Source organism: Heliconius melpomene, chromosome 19 (genome assembly GCF_056956725.1).
Source record: "Heliconius melpomene rosina isolate 202511_hmr_F chromosome 19, ASM5695672v1, whole genome shotgun sequence".
Taxonomy (NCBI): Eukaryota; Metazoa; Arthropoda; class Insecta; order Lepidoptera; family Nymphalidae; genus Heliconius; species Heliconius melpomene.
In genome coordinates, this window is record NC_140407.1 from 5,948,020 (window position 1) to 5,970,032 (window position 22,013).

At 29.9% G+C, this 22,013-nt stretch overlaps 1 protein-coding gene across 2 annotated transcripts in view; it reads left to right on the plus strand.

The window, feature by feature from the left end:
• The window catches only part of snu (ABC-type transporter snustorr), a 65,322-nt gene that overhangs the window by 22,479 nt on the left and 20,830 nt on the right, over positions 1-22,013 (plus strand). Inside the window, exons 1-2 of one of the 2 annotated variants that reach the window (XM_085203196.1) lie at positions 676-841; positions 21,748-21,841. In XM_085203196.1, coding sequence (XP_085059322.1) covers positions 831-841; positions 21,748-21,841 — 105 coding nt within the window. In that variant the 5' untranslated portion in view covers positions 676-830. Of the gene's footprint in view, positions 1-675; positions 842-21,747; positions 21,842-22,013 lie in introns of those variants that run through there. The other variant, XM_085203195.1, reaches the window with a different exon arrangement.

The window sequence follows — 22,013 nt, forward strand, 5'->3', positions numbered from 1 at the left end:
AAAAATATCAAGTAAAATAAAATAAAATATATTATAAATCATTAAAAATTCGATAATAATGTCGAAATATTTGCGCGAAATATCTGAACTACAAATATGCATAGTAAGTTGTATTGCGTGATAGGAATATTTTAGACTCTACATACGAGTACTGTAAGCGCGTCACTACACCACGTAATAGAGCCTTTTATGTGACCTGTGAATGACTTACGAAATGGTTAAAGGCCAAAGAGATTTATATTAAAAGTAAATGTTTTATTTATATATAAAGTTAGATTTAAGACAATAACGAAAAATACTTTGGAAAAACAAACATCTTTAAAAATGAAAAACTTTAAAAATGTAAAAAATGTCTAAATATATTTTGTAGATATTGATTTTTTTAAAGTACGTGATAAAAATGACTAAAATGTGTTTAATACGTTATCAAATTAATAAATTTTATTAATATTTTTAAAGTAATTCTTCCGCAACCTGTGAAACAGAAAAAAGGCTTGTATATTTTGACGTCATACAGGACAATCACATTTAAATATTAATTATTAACAAAAATCTTAAGCTTAGTTACAAACTATAAAAAAATCCGAATAAAGTTGCCGAAACAACTTGCGTCAGAGCCGAGTGAGTAGGTAAAAAACGTAGCGTCAACTTATGTAGAGACCCACAGTACGACGACGACCGCGCACCAGTACGCTCGTCAGGTGGCGGAGTTTAGTTACGAAACAAAATAATTATAATATCAATAATTATTATATTAATAATTATTTTTACAGTGTGTGTGAAAGAATTACAGTGTTTGTGTATGTGTGTGTGTTTTATGTGCACCTGATATGCTTATAACGTAAGTAAATAGTAACTATATAAACGTAGAGTGCGGGAAATTGCTAGACGTTAATTGCAATTTATAAAAAGTAGGTAAACTCGGTTTATCTTATTTTTCGTTGAACTGTCTTTTATAGATAAGAGAGAGAAGGCTTTAGTTGTCTTTCTTATTTATATATAAACTCTATCTTATTTATTTAAGCAAATTACACCACATAACACGCAATATCTCAATAATTGGGTGTAAAGTGGGGAATGGCGTATCTTAACACTGGGTTCCATCTGCCTAGCCTGCTTCGCGGAAAACGTGAAGCTGAGAAAGAATCCAAATATTATATTATTTTATTATTCCAACAGGTAGCTGTTACTTACAAACTTTTTTGTATCCAAGTAATACAAGATTTTTATTAAAAATAGAGTGGTAAATATCCGTTGGTACGTTTCGAGCATATTTCTTTAAACGGCCAGTATTTTTTAAATCAAGGATATTGTGAAACGACTTCGTGTTAAATATTATTTAATATTTAATACGTTCGGATTGTGAGAGCGAAGATAAAATGTTGTCTTTAAGGAACCTTGTGCATATAAATCAGTTATAAAAAGATTGTTACTGCTGTTATTTAGCTTGTACCTACTATTATTTAAAATATGATTCCCATTTTTTCAGGCATAACATGGTAGCCAGATAGAGCCTACTATCAAGACACTCTGATGCCCACTTTTTTCCAATTATCATTACTTTGTATGTTGAGTACCGGAACTTAACGCCGTGATTTGTCTTGTTAGTAAAGCGAGGAAATGAAAATAATTTATTTTTGTCTAATAAGAATTGAACCCAGAATTGTGGTGGTTACAATCAAATGCTTTGCCAAGACGACAATGGCCTTTTAAATTAAATATATTAAATAGATTTCAAAATAAAATGAAACATTATGAATTAGCCAAATCTATGTACCTATTTGCCCATTTTGACCTAATTTAAATTTATTTCTTATGTAGATATAGCAATTGCAGTGCAATCATTAGTTGAAATCATTTATTAATCAAAACCGTTAGTTAAACACTAATTGATATCTTTGAGTGTGGCTGTTAGTTGAGCAATAGTGTCTTATACATGAATTCAATATATTCAATGAGTTAAATGTTTTAAAAAACCAATACACATAATTCTAAGGATTCATTGAGTATTTATTCAGGATTTTCCGATAACTTTACAATTATAAGCAAATAAGGTCGTTGTAGCGCAACGACGCAGCTTATTGTTAACGTGACGGCTATGGTGTCGATTCTTCGGTGGAATGAATTAAAAAAATTAAAACGAATATATGGCTGAGCATGGGGAACGGAATGTCAAAACATTACGATCTCTCCGTCTATGTGTACAGGTAAACGGAGAGAACATAGGCGAGATACAGCGTGAAGCTTAAAAAACAAATGCATTTCTACATAATGACCAAAATCACGTTTCATCATCATAATGTTTTTGCTGTAAAATTAGGTTTGTTGCTTAGTAATTGCACTGTTTTAATGACTCGCTATAAGTTTGTTACAAATTAAGTCTTAATACCTTGAATTTAATAAAATTTTTCAAATAAAGATAAATAATTAGCAAAAAAAAATATAATATTAATATTATTTATCAATGAAAAAGGTATGCTTACACTATATCTGTAAACCAAAAAATAAACAAAAAAAATTTTACAGGTGCGTTAAAAGATTCCTTATACTCTAACATGTTAACGCTTGACATGTATACATAGCGTACACATGCTTACATGTATACATAATCGATTGTATATGTGTGCTTTGGATTCTTCTTAGAAGCGTAATATTTTGTGAACTTACGTCAGCTGTAGCCTTAGAGTCCTGGTTACTGCAAAGTAGGCAGATTGGGTGGCGGAATTCAACGCCGCGCTCTGTCTTGTTACCAAATCGAGTAAATAAATAATAATAATTTCCCGGGAATCGAATACACAGCCTGTTGTCCAAATTTTGGAAAAAAATAACTGACTAAAACAAAGTACCTACCTATATATTTGTAATGATTTTTTCTTATTGAAATCTTAACCCACTATTATAAATCAATTGCAATATTCTAAATATCTTTATATAGTTATTATAATAAATATAAAGTATGATAATAAAAATATAAAATTTGTATCAACATCATATTTCCGTAATGCTGTGTCATAGTAATTATTGACAAGACGTTACTTGGTGACATTTGACTCTAAACATTTTCCTCTTGTATGCAACAGTGATTTATGAATAGCATTTTTTAGATTCGCGTTGTATTTCGCATATAGGGGGGCAGAGGAAACCTAATGTTAAGATATCTAGTTTCCCTCGCATCGCCCAGAAGTTAACACCATATTTTGTCGTTTCATTAAGCCCCCTGATTGAGAATCGAACGAACAACCGTCGAAGAAGGCGACCTCGTGGCTATATATCTCATATATTTTAGTACATGTTGTATATTTATACATATCTTATTAGACTAAATACATTAGCTTAAATGCCTCAAGCATTAATATATAAATTTGCATCGACAAGGCCCTAAAGAATTCCACAAACTGCTCGACCCCGCGCTCCAAAATAGAATAAAAATGACATATTATAACTAGTCGTTTTGGACAAAACTTGAAATACGAGGTCGATATAAACATTTGCCTTGGCTTGACTCGAAACGCTAGGTTCAAGGGCTCGCTACACAATGATTAATCTTAATAAGCGTTACTGAAATCATATTTTTAATGATGATTTATAATTACTGATTGTGTTCTCCACGCAATCAATGTTCTTGTTTTGTTTAATATTGCATTGTACTTGGTTTTTAAGTAAATCTTAAATTTTTCACACATTTTGTATGGATAAAGAAGAGCTATATTTATTCATATTTAAATCAAAAAGTATAAATAATAATATCTCATATCAAATATATATCAAACCTTCTTATTTAGAAGTCGGTTGAAAGCATCACAATTAATGACTAACAGAGTTGCAATTATACGTGTGGACATTTTATACTTCTTTACCATCTATTTACATTAAGGCGACGTCCAAAACCTTGGCAAGTGGGGAAATACAAGGAAGAACGAGAAGAATCTCAAGGTTTATTGTTAACATGATTTTTTTAAATAGCATTTATTAATATGTTTGTCAATTAATGCTTATAATCTTATTGAGTAAAGTGCATTATTGTGTTTCACACAAATATAAATTTAAAAATAGACACTATATTATAAACTTTTATCTTATATTTTAACACTATATGCGGGGTGAGATGATGACAACAATGAAAACCATATGTAGAGTTATATTTTAAAGGAATTTGTCTGTTATGTTAAGTTAAACATTGTAAATTAAGTAATATATTATGTTAGTTCAGTTCCTGCATGTTTAGTGTTTATATATTGTATTATATTTATACAATATTTAAACAAGTCTTGGAAATAGTGTTTTTTTTTGCTAATTCTAATCGATATATTGAAAAACGTAAAAAATAAACAATAGAATCAAAAATACATTACAAACTGCGACATAGAGTTCTATCACTCAAAATCCGTGCAAATTTGTGATACGACATCTCAAATTTGGGCGGATAGTAGAAAGAAAGAAGAAGAAGAAGAACTTAATACTAGTCCACCTATCTTGCTATGTACACTCTAATATATACTGATAAATTTTTTACAAAAAATAAATCAAAATATTTAACATTAATAAGAACAAGGAAATTATACAAACATATGAATAAAAAATGTTTTTATTAATTTTGTTTACAAACTAAGTATCAATCGATATAATCGGACCAGCGAGCGACCTTGCATGTCTCATGTTATTTACATTCAGATTACATGCTTGTAGCGTTTGTATCACTTTGCGTCTATTAAATGTCTTGAGAAGCAGTAGCCTGATTTATAGCTAATGGTTGGTAAAAATAACTCTACAGTTATTTGTTTATTTTTCATTTATAAAGAATTTTGGATAGTTTTACAATTTTTTCGGCCTAGCAGGGTAGGAAGATGGAACCTAGTGTTATAATACTTTTCTCCAAACACAAAAGATTATAGTCTTTAGGTTAATAGTGTTATTATTATGAAATGTAGAAAAAATCAACCAATTATTATTTATACTCTAATTATTTAGTAATGTTGGCAGTAATGATGATTCATATTTACGAGTATGTGTGTCAAAACTAATAAGTTATTTTTAGTAGCTTCAGAGTTTAGTAGCTTATATCCCCTACGAGCAGGGTAGGCGGAGGTAAAGTTAGTGTTAAGACACTCCTTAATATAATTTCTGTCTAATTTTCGAGACATTTACGAATGGCGAAACATAAAGCCGTGCTTTTGTTTGAAAATAATTAATTACCTCGAGTGGGAATCGATTGACGATGACCTCAAAAGTAAACTAATGTATGAAGAAATATTGCGCAAAGAGTATTTTTATTATTTTGTGACTCTATTTTGCTCGTTTAATAACTACGTATAAAGTTTATAATATAATATGTTACGTGACGTTTGCTTGTATTGGTTAATAGCTATTATTTAATAGGAAGATATTCAGTTCTAAATAATTATGAATTATAGCCTCTTACTTTATAGCTGTTTCTTAAGAAACATGAAATAATATATTAATAAAATATATCGGACAGTACTTTATGAACTTATTTGTGATTTATAAAGCGCTTTTTTAACATTAAAATAGTAGTAGTTATTAAAAAAATGTGAAAAAAGTGTGAAATAACTTCGTGTTATGCCATTTAGAGATAAGACTACCAATTAATAATATTTTTTGTATTATAATTATATATTTTTTTAAAAGTACAAAATTATTAAAAGTACTCACAAAATAATGTGTAAGCGAAAACTAATACAGTAAATATTTTACAGTGTAATAATATCAGCACAGTTACGTAAGAGTGAAGGCGCTCGCTCTCATTAATCAACCCCGCGTATACCGGAAAGCGTTTCGAATGAAATCGTTTATGGAAGCTTAGTTCATAGCAGTAGAGAAATATTACAGAGTCTATATTATTTAGTATTTTGTATTATATTGTAGAAGGTAGAGAAAACTTAGTGTGAGACAATTCGTTCTCCAAATTCGAGTTTGCCCATTAAATGGCAGAAGTCAGAATGGGGAAATAAGAATAATTCATTATTCAAAGCTAACTAGCTAAGCAAAAAAGTAGGAATTACACTACAAGTAATCCTTCTAAAATATATTTTTCAACATATAAATTAATTTGGTGTACCTAAGAACCCCAGTGGACGTCGATAGAGTTAAAAATATTCATATATTATATTGTCTTTATAATTTTTTTCTAAGCCAAATTTAGTATAAAATATACGAAACAAATTAATATTGTTATAAAGAAACATTTTTTTTAAAATAACCATGAACTTTGGTCGACAAAAAATGACTCTAGGAAATTGTTTAGTAAATTTCTAAAGCAACGCAGACGCCTGACGATTTATGTTTAATATTGGTTAGTTTAGTTTAGTTTTGAAGATATTTATTACTAACAAATATATTTTCACGCATCGTATTCGGGTGGAAAGCGGAGGATAGTGTTTTGACATTAGGTTAAATTTTACCTATTTATTTTGGTGACAATTGTATATAAAGGTGACCAATAATCACATACAAATAAATATATAAGACGTACACATATGAACAAATCCCAACTAATTAAGTTAACTAAATATTTCATTTACATAATGTTAAGTGATTTAAAGGAGTATTTAAATGTAATACTGTATTTATGTTATGTGGTCTGAATATTTAGCGTTAGAGCAAAACTAAATATATTTCTGTGGACAATACAAATTTATATATTCCACTTTATATACACATAATTTCCCATACAGCAGAGTAGACAGAGGGAACCGTGTTAAGACAACGCCGCGCCCTGTATATCACAGTGAGAAATAAAGATAATCCTAATATAATAATCAAATTTAAGATAAACGTAAAAATAGAAAAAAAAAACGTTAAGATTTTTAAATATATTGCTCACATAATTTCATTTATTCAACATGCACCTCTAATAAATGACCTACAAATTATATTGATTACCTTTATACTGACACTGTCAATGTCAATATACCTGTTGTTTTAAAATTAACAATGTCAGTACAAATATGAAGGTTTTCAAAAGCACATAATAATGTTTTAAAAAAATAAGTAAAACGCTTGGTTCTATATAGTCATACAAAAATATCTGAGATTTTCATAAAAAAGTATGTTGATCTCTTACAGACGACCTTCTGCTGTAGATAAAAATATAGTAGGTACTAATTGAATAACAGAATAAACTAAATTTATTATTCAATTTAAAAGTTAAATATTTTAAGTTATATGTTTATATACACTTTGAATAATAAAATTATAAAATAAACTAATGAATTCATGCATTAATATATGTATCGATACACTGACTAATCAATATGGCTAATTATGTGTGTCTTGTGTGTATTCATATTGTCCATAGAAAAGACATCAACGCGTTTCACCTTCGAAATTTTGAATACTAATTCGAAAATTTTAAACAAAACGTATAATTTTATATTATATTTTATGAAAATAATTAAAATCAAATACATTAAGATTAATAAATCTGATTTAAATTTTAACAAAATCGGTGTTTTAATTTTACATGAATACACACTATATATTAATACGTTATCAAAACTTTTGGACTTTATAGTTTATATGTAGGAGAAATGCATATTTTTCAATAATAATGCTTATAAAATACACTAACTCAATAAATAAACCATTACACACACACTATCATATATTTGACAATACTTACACTTTTATGTTTATAAAGTGGCAGTTTATGTTTATACGTGTCAATTGGTTCTCTTTTCTTATTAGATATAAATAAATTGTTTTCATAAGTTCAAATACTTAGCCGTTTTTCTTTGTTTATTAAGCATCGGCTTTAACACGGAGTAAACTCTCGTTATGTTATAACTTTTTTTAAAAGATTATATGACTTTTTTTATTACAACTACTTCCAATTAAACTTTTAATATTACTAAATCTTGTTTAACCATAAAATAATTTGAATTCAATACATTACAACACAGCGTCCGGCCGTTAACCTTTATCTCGAGGAATCCTGACAACATGCTGCATTTTGTGACGGAGAAATACCCAGTGAAAGTATGTCGGTGACATTAAGTGAGCGGAAAAAATGAATTAAATATGTGTAATACTATATACTCTATTAACATATTATTATAAAATTAAGTAAATGAAGTAAATAAAGTAAGTCAGCTATTTACATGATTTTTTTTATTTATGTTGTGTACATATATAAAATAATTTGTTTTCAATAATTTTTTGTTTTGTTTTCTTTAATTTCTGATATACGTAAATGTAGAAAAACTATTAAATTATTTTAAAACTCCTCTCAAGTTTGTCTGGTAGACCAAGTAAGTACATAGACCAAGTACATTTTCCTCATAGACTCAATAAAGCAGTGAAGTGTAAAGCTATCACTTAAGTTAATATTCTCAGGTATATATCAAAATATTGTTTTGTTCCTGGAACCTGTAAACCTGTAAACTTAGAAGGTGTAGTATAATATATATGCTTTTATATCTTAATAGCGTCACCAATAATCACTTTCTCTTTCTATGTTAGCTAAGTCAAAGCTGACGATGAGTTTTCATAATTATCTTTTTTCCATCAATAATATTCGATAAAATTATCTTTTTTCTATACTATATTTATTCACATTTGTGTAAAAAAAAAACAATCTAAAACAATGACATGTGAAGTGCGTACGTAGATTATAATGGGTACTCTAAACAAATATGGGTAATAGAATTGATTTTGCACTTAGTTATTAAGTATTTTAAAAGGAATTGTAATGATAAATATTTAATCGTTTTCAATGTTACTCTCTTATACCTACAATTTTAAGTTTCGGGCATTGCTCCTCTCTATGCAACACGATGGGACAGCGTGGTCAATACATTGAATGCCACGAGGTTTCTTCTCACATTGTGTTTGATTCCGTATCTTAACGTCTGTACTAGAAATAACCAAACTTACAAAATGTAATTTCCGATGTAATTAAATCCAAAATTTTTATTCTTAAACATATTTTGAATATATACGATTTTATTTACATTATTTAAATTTCAAGATATATCAATAATAAAGGTGCATTTTTAGAAAATTTTAATGAAAATTTTCTGACCATACAATCATAAAAATGAAACTGTCACTATAAAATTTTTAATATACATATTTTTCATTTTACCTTATTATTAAATATATTCTTGGCAACTATTTAAAACATATATGAACGTCGTACAATATTTTTTATGTTATTCAATATAACTAGAGGATTTTACTACTATAATAAATGTCTTAAAACTTGTCGAGTTGCATCTGTCATAGTTTCTTCAACCTTTATAAGAACCTATAATCGACTTTTATTATAATAAATGTATGCAATTTCATAATGTTAAATTTACAATGCTGTTTACGGATGTAGAAAATATGGATTTACAGGTTTTATGTTTTTGTTATAAGAAACGCAATTGTGTTAACTCGTTTTACGAGAGCGCGGGTTTTTTGTGAGTTATTGATTTAAATTATCCACACATCGATTAAATTATCGATTTTTATGAATTGTATTGTTTTTTATTCGCTTTGCATGTCTAAAATAATCATTTAATATTTTTTACTATGTTATTCTAAGGAAAAACAAACACCATCCAGTTCTTCGACGGTTCCCAAGAGGTGCGGGTTCAAGTCTTCGATAAACGGAATATCGATTCAGAAATAATCCGATGAAAAAGTTAAAATAAATAAACTTTTTAATTTTATAATAGTAATATAGAAAAATAGTAATTTCGAAACATTTATAAAACAGTCAAGGTCTAATGTTTAGTGTAAATAAAATTTTAAGATTTACCAAATTTGTTAGGCCTTGTGACTTAAACGTAAAAGGTTATTTCCTGCAAGGTCTATGGTGTGCAAATATTTAAATATTAGTTACTTATGTTAACCTTTCTATAGAATAAATTGTATAAGCTTATAGATTTAAAGTAATAATGGTAATATTAAAAACATCCCAAAGATTTTTTGCCCTTAAGGTGGAGAACAGACTTAACTCTCGGTTCCGAAGGAATATGCTACTATTTTTTTATATCTTTGGAGAATTTTATAGTAATAATACAAGCTGTGAATTCTTCAAAGATATTGTTAGCATCATTGTCTATACCGCACTTAAACGAATATATTTATCTTAAGAAACATGATTACGAAATATGTGTGACTTTGCATTTGTATGGAGATCTAAATGACACGTTAAATTGTTCATTGTTCTGAATACTTTAATGTGTCATTTAAGGCAAATTAAATACAAAAGTAATAAAAATCAACCTATGCTTTTTCCCAAATAGGAGTATAAGTAGAGGGAACAGCTCGCAGCAGAACGCTCGCTACATGTAGAGTGGCGGAAGTCAACGCCGCGATAACAGATACAAAGAATATATTATTAAAATAGTCACAATGCAATCTTCAATGTTGTAATGATTCGTACAATATGTATACAAGCGTGTTGTATCGCAACCGCCCAAGGTTAGAGAAAATCACTCGACCTCAAGGAAGATGTTCGAAAGGTGGATGCAAAGTGTCTTTTGCAATTTAATTACAATAAATTGCGTTTGATGTCTTCGTAGTGTGATGGTACATGGTATGGCTATAAGTAAGCCGGGAAGAGTATTAATATATTTATTTTTTATTTTCTCACTCTAGCAGACAAAGCGTTTTTCGTATTTTTTCGTATTTTCTTAAAGGAATCACAGGATAATTTGGCAAGCTTACTATATATGTATATAAATAATCACTTTTCCTTATAATCAATCAATTTTAATTTCTTAGTCATAATGATTAAGTCAAGGACGTTAAATATAGAGCGGATGTGACTTTTGGTGCCAAGTAGTCTTTGTCACGTGTTAGGACAAGTACGTCAAGTTACGTAAGGATGGCACACTTACCCACATATTTCTATGACAGAGTTCATATTTCGTGTTTATTTTATTTATTACAGAGTAATATGTCATTTAATACGTGATTTTTAACATACATACATATGTGCATATTTTCAAATAGCATAATAAAATGAACAATTTCTCGTTAGTAACAATATTCTATATTTTTATATTTCCATAAAATCCTATATTTTTTATTCAAATGGACCTTTGCAAGAACTCTTGAATCGTCGAATGAACGTAAGACAAATAATAATAAGCATGATTTGCATTATTTTTCCATCATTTAAATTCTATTTTCATGTTATTTAGATATTATAAATAGGTTAGGCTCATATTATTTCGTATCTATTAGTACTTTAACATAGTCTTACAAAATATCGAATGAGTTTGTGTTTTCTGGAAGTTTCAAAGGTGAACGAAACAGTGAAAGGTAACCCTCTACACCTATAAGTCGCCAACGAGACTCAAGATACTGCTATATTAAATTTAAGATTTAAAATTTACTTAAAACATCTATAAAAAAAATATAAAAATGTAAAAAAAGAATGTTATTGTTTAACATTAATATGTAAATAATCTTTTAATTAAATTGAATTTGAAATGTAAAAGCCCCTTTTAGATTTCTTTTTATTTTCCTACTATATCCTGTATATCGCAGAGCAATCAAAATCTACTGTCAAAACACTCAGTCCTCCGCTTTCGGTCAGATTTCGAGACATTACTGCAGAACTTAACGCCGCATTTAGTTAAGACACCTGACCTATTTTTATTTCCCCTGTACGAGTCAGAAATAAAAATAATTAATTTTTCCGAGTCAGGAGATTGCAACCATTTCGTTTACAGTCAGACGCTGACCTAATAAAATATAATTAAAAGATACAATATTTGCATAATATCAATGTTACTACAATCAAATTTTTATTACTGCATTAAAAGTGACGTGACATCAAAACATAATGTACTCTATGATTTATTTATTATCAAAAAACGACTCTATCGTTTTAATCACAAAGTTATATTTTGCACTTAAAAAGGTTAGATAATTTTTAAAAAGAATAAACTTAGCGATAAGACACTCTGTTCTCGCTTTATTTAATACATTTAAACATTTCCTTATACAATATTTGAATATACGTTTTAGGCAAACACGTGCACTTCGCAACGAATATTATTTATTATTTTAGGGTCGTTAATTGCATATCAGGTGATGCAACGTCATTATGTCATATTACGTTGATTTGGATTGCGTAACGCCAAGTGGGTCATGATCTCGACTTGTATTTTAAGTTGTCTTCCGTTTTACGAGAAAGTAATATCTTGAGGCAAGTGTTTTGTCCCACATTTTAATATGTAGAGTTGCTCGTTTATCATATTTTGCTATATAATCCTGTTTTTTTTTTATGATTTTCATTTAGTATGTGTAATAGCCATTTATATTTATTTATTTTGAATCTCAACACGCACTATTTTGGCAATTGGACGGAGAGCCTTAACACTACTTCCCTTTGCCATGTAAAGAGAAATGTGAAGCTGTTTTTTAAAAGCTTTTTTTCATTATTAAAAAGTTATGTAATATAGAGTTATTAAATCAAAACATTCTCTATTGTATACGAGTAAAATTGTCCCTATTATATGCTACAAAATTTTATTTTTTCTGTTATTGAACTCTACATATTTTATTTTTTCTGTTATTGAACTCTACATACAGTAGTGAATGTGATAAATGTAATACAGGTTTTCAAAAATAAATCAAACGTGCCACATTTCAAGTGTAATATCAGTGAAAGTTATTAAAATCATTCTAGTTTTTTTCGATGCGGTAATAAATGTAACAAGCCCGAGGCATTAGATTTGTGTTAATGTGTTAGAAACAACATCATTTCGTTTCACATGGTCAAATTGAAATAACACAATGCAACTGAGAATTTGCATTTCATTGTAATAAGACAAAGTGGGTTGAGTTCTGTCACTTAATATGCAATGTATCAAGAATTAGAAGGAAACAGAGAATGGAGTGTCTTAACACTAAGTACCTTCTGCCTATCCGCTATGCGTGAAGCTAAAACAATGATAAATTGTGTATCTTAACGATCTTAAAGTTTTAGGGCATGGAACTACATAAAAGTCATTTACCACTAAATAGGGAAGTGACCTGACGTGACTCTAGCTTTTTGTGTACATATTTCATTTAACAATTTACTGCTTAACGCGATCTGATAACAGAGTGAAACGATTTCATGTTATTTAATTATTATTTTAATTGTATTTTGGCTAGTGAACTGAAAAAAAGACAAATAAAGCTGAGTATTAAACATAACATTTTAAAATGTAGATTGAAGTATAAAATTAAATGGCTTTATTTCATAATATACTCTGAACTTTATACTGTTCACAATATAATAATGTTCTATGTAGAGACTAATGCAACATCTATTTAGATGAGAGGTTATAAAAAATATATATTATTGAGAAAAATATTACATTTGAGAATCAGTCTTGCAGATTTAAAATTATTTGAGGCGTGACGATGTTTTGAGTTTGATTCCCACTCGCGTCAAAGAATAATTTTTATTTTCTCGCTCTGGTAAGAGTGGCGGTAAGTTGGAATAGCGATACGCAGTGTCTCAAATTCAAACAAGAAACGTAGAACGGAGAGCGTAGAACTTGACATTAGTTTCTATGCTGTCTGCGCGATAAATTGTAAATTTGAAATAATAAAAAAAAAAAATTTACAAATGCGTGTTGCTCTATCAATTTTTCTCAATTAGTTGTCTCATACGAAATCCTTTAGTCATTTGTAATTATTGAGCAAGCACGTAGCGTTTGCAAGCTTGCCCCATGACACTTAAACAATGCAAATTAAATGCTAAATCTTATATAATGATTGCTCTGACTCTACATAGAGTCAATTTCTTTGTTTATTTTATAAATTAAGTTTAGTTTCTATTTTATTACCTCTATAAAGGTGTATTTGACACAAGATCGATAGAACCTAATCATCCTGTGTTCAAATCCCACCTTTTTGTTCTACATACTTATATTTATATTAAGTTACTTGATAATGACCCCCTTTTGTTCCTCGCAATTTCTAATCTTCAAATTTTCTACTAGCAATTGTGGTTTACAGCACTCGGGGAATGGATTATTTATAATTTCATGTCATCGCTCTGATAACAAAGCAAAGCGCGGCGTTGAATATCGCAACTCAACACGCAATGCCTCCAGAATTCGTTGGAAAGTGGGGAACGGAAGTGTCTTAATGAGAACGGAGTGTATTAACACTAAGTTCCACGATTCCCTCTGCCTACACTGTTATCAGTGTAGGATACAGCGTAAAGCTAAACATATATAATCACATTTTTTTTACAATTAAATAATACAAGATACCCTCCTATTACAATAATAATTTTAATACTTGAATGTATGTTAATCACTTGTATAATAACCATAAACACTTTACCTACATTCTTTGTGAATATTTCAAAGCTACGCCCTTCAAACGTTCCCAAGCTTCTTACCGCATTCTCACCTCTCGTCAATACTTTCATAATAATTCTCACATATTACGTGATTCCAAAGAGCTCTATTGTTCAAGAACTTGATACCGGTGATATAACTGACAGATATATTCTCATAAATCAGAAATATGAATATATGTATATGTATATTGCAATGAAAATGATTAATTTTTGTATTTATTAGTTTGACGCAGTATCTAGCTTACTTATATAAACTAAGTGTATATAACTAAGTGTCAAGACACTCTGCTTTCCATTTATGGCCTTAATTTGAATTGTGTGTGTGTGTGGAGTGCTGAGAGACACCGCTGCGTTTCGTCTTGCCAGAGTGGAAAAACAAAAAACGCTATTAGTACCACTTCGCCATGATGGCTCTTTGGTTTATAAGAATTAAATTCAGAACATTATCTAATACAAGATTCTTTTAATAACACTTAAACCTGTCTATGGAGTATGCATTAAAACTATTACTAATAATATTATAATAGAACTATTTACTAAATTTAGCCAATTGTTCCTCATTTTCTGCCAAATTCTGGAAGCATTGCGTGTTGAGTGGCAGAACTCAACACCGCGGTTTGGCCTCGACACCAGAGCGAAAAAATGAAAATATAAACGTAAATAAATATTTCACTTCCTCGAATAGAGATCGAACCCATAACCGTCGCGTTACAGTCACATCTGTTGTGTGTGTGTTGTCAATATTTTTATTAAAACTTATTTTGGTAAATATTATTTTCTAATTGGACCTAATAATAGATTACATACTTTATTTACTAAATCGGCGGTCTGATAAGCATCTTGAAAAACGAAACAATTGTAAGTGCTGTTTATATTCACGTTGCCATGACAACGGTATCAACAGCCCTTAATATCTTAATTATAAAGTAAAGCCAGAATAATTTTAATATCCTTCTATTTTGAAACATTTTTTATGCAGTTACGCCATCGCTTGGTTATTACTTTACATATACTCTTCCTTGTTCCCACAATATACATACATATTATGCCTGTCGGTTTGTTACGAAACTTATTACTATTACTTATGCTATTGTCGCTCAGCTAATGGTTGCTCGGTAGTCGTGGGTACAAATCTCATTAATGAGCATAAATATTTGGGTAAAAGTATTTTATCATTCTATTTAGATAAGGTCAGTTAAAAAAGGAGAATTTCAAAGATTTTTATTCTTTTTGCTTACTTTGCAACATCTTATAAAATATTTGTTTATAATATTTTAAAAGATTTGATTATTAAATTATAATAAAAAAAAAACTTGTTACTAATATAACTAAGTTTTCTTCCACATATTACATACAAAACGTATGTACCGTTAATTCGGTGCACGTGTATTTGATGACTATTTAATAGTTTTGCGACGCGAAGGTCAATTATGTCGCATCTAAATCATTTGTAGGAGACACTAAGATTTTTATTCGTCTTAAGTAGTTTATAAATATAGTTGTAAATGGACAATATAAGTTACTAGCGGCCCGCTCGCGGTTTCACCCGCGTGAACTATGTTATTATTAATTTCTGTCTCCATGGCTACGTCCTAGTGACGTCTATGCAAAATTTGAGACTCCTAGCATTTGTAGTAACGAAGTTTCATACAAACTTTCGACCCCAAAAACAACCCCTTAGAAGTCGAATATTGCAAATTCCCGTCTTAGCGAGCACCTACGTCCTATAAATACCTCGTATGCAAAATTTCAGATTCCTAGCACATGTAGTTTCTGAGATTTCGTGATGAGTGAGTGACCTTTCGATTTTATATATATAGATAAACTAATATAATTTGTTCTGTTGCCAAGTTGCTTACTGGCGGAACTTAATGTTGTGTTAAGTTTGAAAAGAGAGATAGAGAGAGAAAGAGAAATATATCCATACATAGGTATATAAAACTTTTCCGTTACTGACTAGCTGACAGACATCGCACAGGAGAAATTACGAGACTAAAATATTGAAATTTAACGTCTAAGGGGGGATAACTTGAAGTTCCTACTGGAACGAGAAAAAACAGGATTTTCCATTATAATTATATAAAAGAACGTTACGTATTATAAGAATGTTCATATGAGTTAAAATTAAATCTGTAATTGGTGTATTCCAACTATTTTTTTTGCTATGATGGTATTTAGATATTACTTTTAATTAAATATCTTACATAAATGTATAAAGCGATTATACTGACATTCCAATAGTCACGTGTTATCTCAAGTGACATACATCATCTATATCTATATCTAAACTTGTAATAAAATCATAAAGGATCGAAGTGGAAGAAATAGAAGAAGAAAATTTATTGGTGGCAATTAATAACGTAAAAAAATAAAAAACAACGATTGTTAAAAAAATATCTGTTTGTCTGTTCGTTTTTTAACGCTAATCTCAGAAACGGCTTAACCGATTTAATTACTGTTTTTACTATTGTTTTTTGGCAAAACTTCCCATCCCTCTTTTATTGAATTGAAACTTTACTTTTCAATATAGGTATAGACATTGATTTCAAAAATATATTATTATTAGAAAATATATTAGTAAATTAATAATTATGTAGCGAGCTAACCCGCGAGCGGGTCGCTAGTTCTAAATATCGTTTTAATTTGAAATAGCAATTTATATATCTATTATATTAATATCTAGGTTTTTGTGACTTTGATGATGAGAACTTTATTGTGCTATAATTTATAAGAGTTATTTTCTAGAATTATTATCTTTTCTATATCATATTCTATAAATAAATTCCACCTGCACTCAAGTAAAACCGTGTGACAAAGCTAATAAAGAACAATGGTACGTTCAATTCATATAATATAATAGATGCCACCTAAGCAACTGTAGACGTGCCGGCCACTGACTCAGGCATTGTATGCAGAATGCAGTCGCTGCAATATAATGCACGTCTGTGGAGGCTTGTGGTTATGAAACAACACGAACTGTCATAGTATTTGAAGTAGACATCTTAAAGAAATATACATCTTAAAAGAAAAAAAGCATAGTTTTTATCTACCTATTATATCTTTTTCTCAGCTTGCCAAACTGCTGGGTAGAAAGAGGGATTTAGTGTTAAAACACTTTACGTACCGCACTTTCTGTTTAATTTTCAAGACAATCCGCGTAGAGAGACAACTAAACGCTTCGCTTTGACTTGTTACAAGAGAAAGGAAATCGAGGGAACCGAGTGGGAATCGAGCCGACAACCATCGCCTAGTGACATACGCTGTAACTGCGTCACGACGACTTCAGTAATACATAAATTTGCAATAAGCGAAAAATGGAACAAAAATAACTTAAGTTTCCTATTTATAGATATTACAAATTGTCATAAAGTAAAATATATATTTTTTATTTGATCAAACTCGTCCGTCAAGTTGGTAAATCTGGATTTAATACCTGCTTTGAACCAATGTCATTGTAATTACTCATGTTTATTATATTATTTATATGTAGATACTTACTTTTTTATAACGCAGATTACAAAATTCCACCCGGTGGCGAAATTCAAATAAATCCATACTTATAGGCTTACTTAAACAAAGTTATTTTTTAGCAGAATAACCAGAGATAATTTACAGTCGGCATACTCTGTTCTGTACTTCTTTCTCAAATGCGTATCGAGGTGCGTAACTAAACGCCGCGTTTCGTTTAACAGAGCGATGGAATAAAATCCTCTAAGGGATAGAACCCACAATCTTCGCGTTTACAATCAGTACGATACTCTTTGATAGAGTACCATTGCTAGTTTAAATAAATTTAAAAGCTATTATTATATAGGAAAAATAACACACTATTACATCAGAGGTGGCGGGTCAAAGTCGTACCATTGTCTCTCGTAAACAACTCAGCTACATGATTTTCCGCCATCTTTTTGCTTAATTTTGTACAATTTTTTTGTCATATTGACGTGTGAATATATCGTATATTATTCTTGTTTCACACAAATATTATCATATTTTTGTATGAATATTTAGGATTTTGTTTCAAAATTAACGATTTTGTTTCTCAAGAAATAGATTTGCTTACATCATAGGTGTTGAAAAAAGGCAAATTCAGGTAGCATAATTCTTGTTTTTTTTAATATTCATCTTTTTGTAATCCGGGCTGAGCCAATAGTAGAGATTTATTTTATTCGCGTCGGTTAAAAAAGAAATAAAACATATTTTTTATGTTTTTTAATTAGTTAGTATTTTTAAGATAGCTAAAGCTAATACTAAGGCCATCGTGCCGAAATGCGGCAACCGATGACTGTAAACGCGATGGTTGTAGGTTCAATCAAAATTCGGCGTTAAGTTCCACCTGTCATCATGCAATCTCTCGAGTTCGGAAAAGCGAGTGTCTGAACACTAAGTTCTTTCTGCTCACCTGCTATTGAGATAGATAGATATCCAAAGTTCATTAAATATAATTGTAGTTGTTCTTGAGAAATCCTTTTTTCAATATTTAGGTAATCGATTTAAAGAACAATATTTATTTTCAAAGATTTACTCGAGAAAGCAAACGTTTGACAGGATGTTACTGATGTTTAAATGCTTAAAATTAATATTGATTTTTCATATAAGGAATAACTCTATGACACGATCGGCATTTACCGGAACGAACTATAACTGTTGGATTCGAATTTATTTTGAAGGAAATATTTATAATTATTATAGAAAACTTTTACCTTAGGCTTCGCCCTAGTGAAATAGAAATAACCAATAGTTGTGTATTGCGTCTAGAGGTTAGAGTCGAGCCTTTGTATTGTTTTTCTAAACGAAAAAAATTATGGGTGGATAAGCGAAACAGGGTATGACGCCCTCCAATATCTCCCACCTTAATCATTTTCACCGATTTATGGACTACCTGAAATAAAAGATTTTTTTCCATCGAACTAGTAGTGAAAACCTGAGATTAGTGTGTTCAACCAAACACACTCTTCTGCTTTATAATATTATTATAGATCCACATCTAACCCACGTTCTTCCCCGGTCTTCTTAAACATTCCTTAGCCAAGAAAGAAGGTTTTCTAAATAAAATATTGTAAATAAAGTAATTAATTACAACGTTTTCTCGTACTTACTATAATAATATATTAAACGGAAGACTAAATTATAAAGAAAAAACTGTGCGAACGTAAAACTTTAAAAGGCATGTCTGTATAATATACAAATCTCTTCCGTTACTAAGCGACTGACCAAACTGGACTTGGAAGGTTGAAAATTGGCATGTATATATGTAGTCCTACCTAGGGAGTGTAGGGGAGCACTAAAATAAGATTTCTAAAAAAAATATACAGAAACGGGAAAACATACAACGGGAAAACACAGAATTTTCATTCTTTTTTTTACCTTCAATTAATACGGTTTCAATTTAGACACTTCCCTCACTCACTTTCCGCTAAATTCTGGAAGCATTACGTGTTAAGTTGAGGAACTCAACGCCGCGCTTTGCCCCATCACCAGAGGTATGAAATAAAAATATTAAATATTCCATATCTTCGACTGAGAATCGAATCCACAACCGTCGACAGCCACAGATTCTTAAATTTAACATCTTCCACGCATACAGAGTTGCGGGTGACGACAAGTAATATATAAATTGCAATAAAAAAGTAACATAAAGTAGATGTCCTTGCGAACTCTTGTAAATAATGTAATATAAATTACTTTAAATAATTATACTACCTAAGTATAATTATAGTTACTATTGACACTCTTATAGTGTTTTAATAATATATTTGACCTATAACACGTCTAAATGATAGCAGCTTCAAATATAAATTATTTCGTACATCTGTTTATCGTCTATAAAAGACATTAAGTTACTTCTGATGAAAAGCCTACTGATAGACAGTAAAATATGTCATTAAATGTACCAATTATTAAATTTAATTTTTATTGTACGCGGTAAAAGTAGGCGAAAGAGGTATGACAGCGAAATTTCTGTATAATTTGTATAAGAAATTGTTTCCCTGAATAGGAATCGAATCCACAACCACGTTTGCCACACGCTGTCCCATTGCATCACCCATAGTCACTCTTGATTTTCAACTTTTTTATATACTAGTATGTAAAAAAAATGTACATCTGGAATCAAATCGGTAAAGAAAATTTGTGAACAATTAATATAATGAATAAAAAAATGTATTGACGTCATATTCTGAATGGTATTCGGTCGTTAAACTTGCAAAATCAAGGAACAACACCGCGCTTACGAACGGGTTTTATAAACTGTACATTGTAATAAATTACTTTTGTAGATTAATAAAGAAAATTGTTATAATTTATCTTTATAAAGACTACGTCTTGCGTGATGTTGAATTGAGATTTATTAAGGTTTTTTGCGTGGGCGAACTTAGGCATATTTTCCAGGGGTGCCTGGGCCTGGCCTCCAGTGGTTGAGAGAGAATATTGATATGTGTACTTATATAGGAACTTGATAGATTACTTTTATTATTGTATTGGCATTCTCTCTCGTCTCTATTTTAATTATATTTGCTATAGAAAATATGGCAAGTTTTACTTCGCAAATCGACCTGTTTCCCTTGTACTTCCTTATTCATATTACTTATTACTTCATTTTATTCCATTGTACTTATTACTATTCTCATCTTCTATACCGCGCTTTCTTCTACGTATTCTACGTAACTTATATATTATGAATTTATTTAAGTTAGTATTTAATTACTATTAATTGTAATGAAATAGCATATATCTAAAACTACTATGTTGCTACGAACGTAAATATCTCGACAGACTATCAATATTTCAAAACCTTCCAGACGCCATATGCAAATTTATCTATTAAAACTAATAGGTCATACGTATCTGTGATACCCATATGAATAATATCGATATTATCACATCGATCCACTTAGTACGTCACATCGATTATTGACGAAATGAAATAGCAACACGTAATACAAGGTCGTTAGAAAGAGATAGATATAGGACAATCAGTCTCGTCTTTTGGCGTAATCGAGTTTCGCCACTCGTGACCGTGAGCGATATGTCAAAATACGGACTCGCGACGTTGGCTGAATACAAAATGTCTATGCCTGATGAATTAAGTGTTCTGGTCAAACAATGGCGGCAAATCTGATTAGAATCGTAGCACTTTATAGCCTGTTTTATTTTAAATGAAGGTCTTTACCCTGTTTCTTTTGACATTTTGCAATGTTAGCAATAAAATTCTTAATTTTTTCATTTATTTTAAAGTATTTGCTTGCTTATAAATATTTGACTATATGCGATGGTAGTGGGTTTCAGTCCTTCTTGGTGAAATATTTAAGATCAAATTAAAATTTTGGCTGGTCTGTCAAATTGTGATAGTCATATTTATTGTCTAAATAAATTAAGTAATTTAGTTTCAAATAAATAATATTTGTTTTTTTTTCCTACAGAGAGACCTCGCCTACGTCGCCTATAGGCGACGAGAAGGAGTCCAAGATGAGCCAGATACAATTTTCACCACCACTAGAGAAACAAAATAGCACTGTAAGTATATCACTCAATAATCATTTTTATGTCTCTTCGGCACACAGCAGGGTAAGCCGTAATAACTTAGTGCTAAGAGTTTAATAAAAACTAAAATAAAATAATCATAACTTTTGAAACTTAAAGGTTGCGATTTTATTACGCACTCAGGGCAATGTTTATATTTTAAATA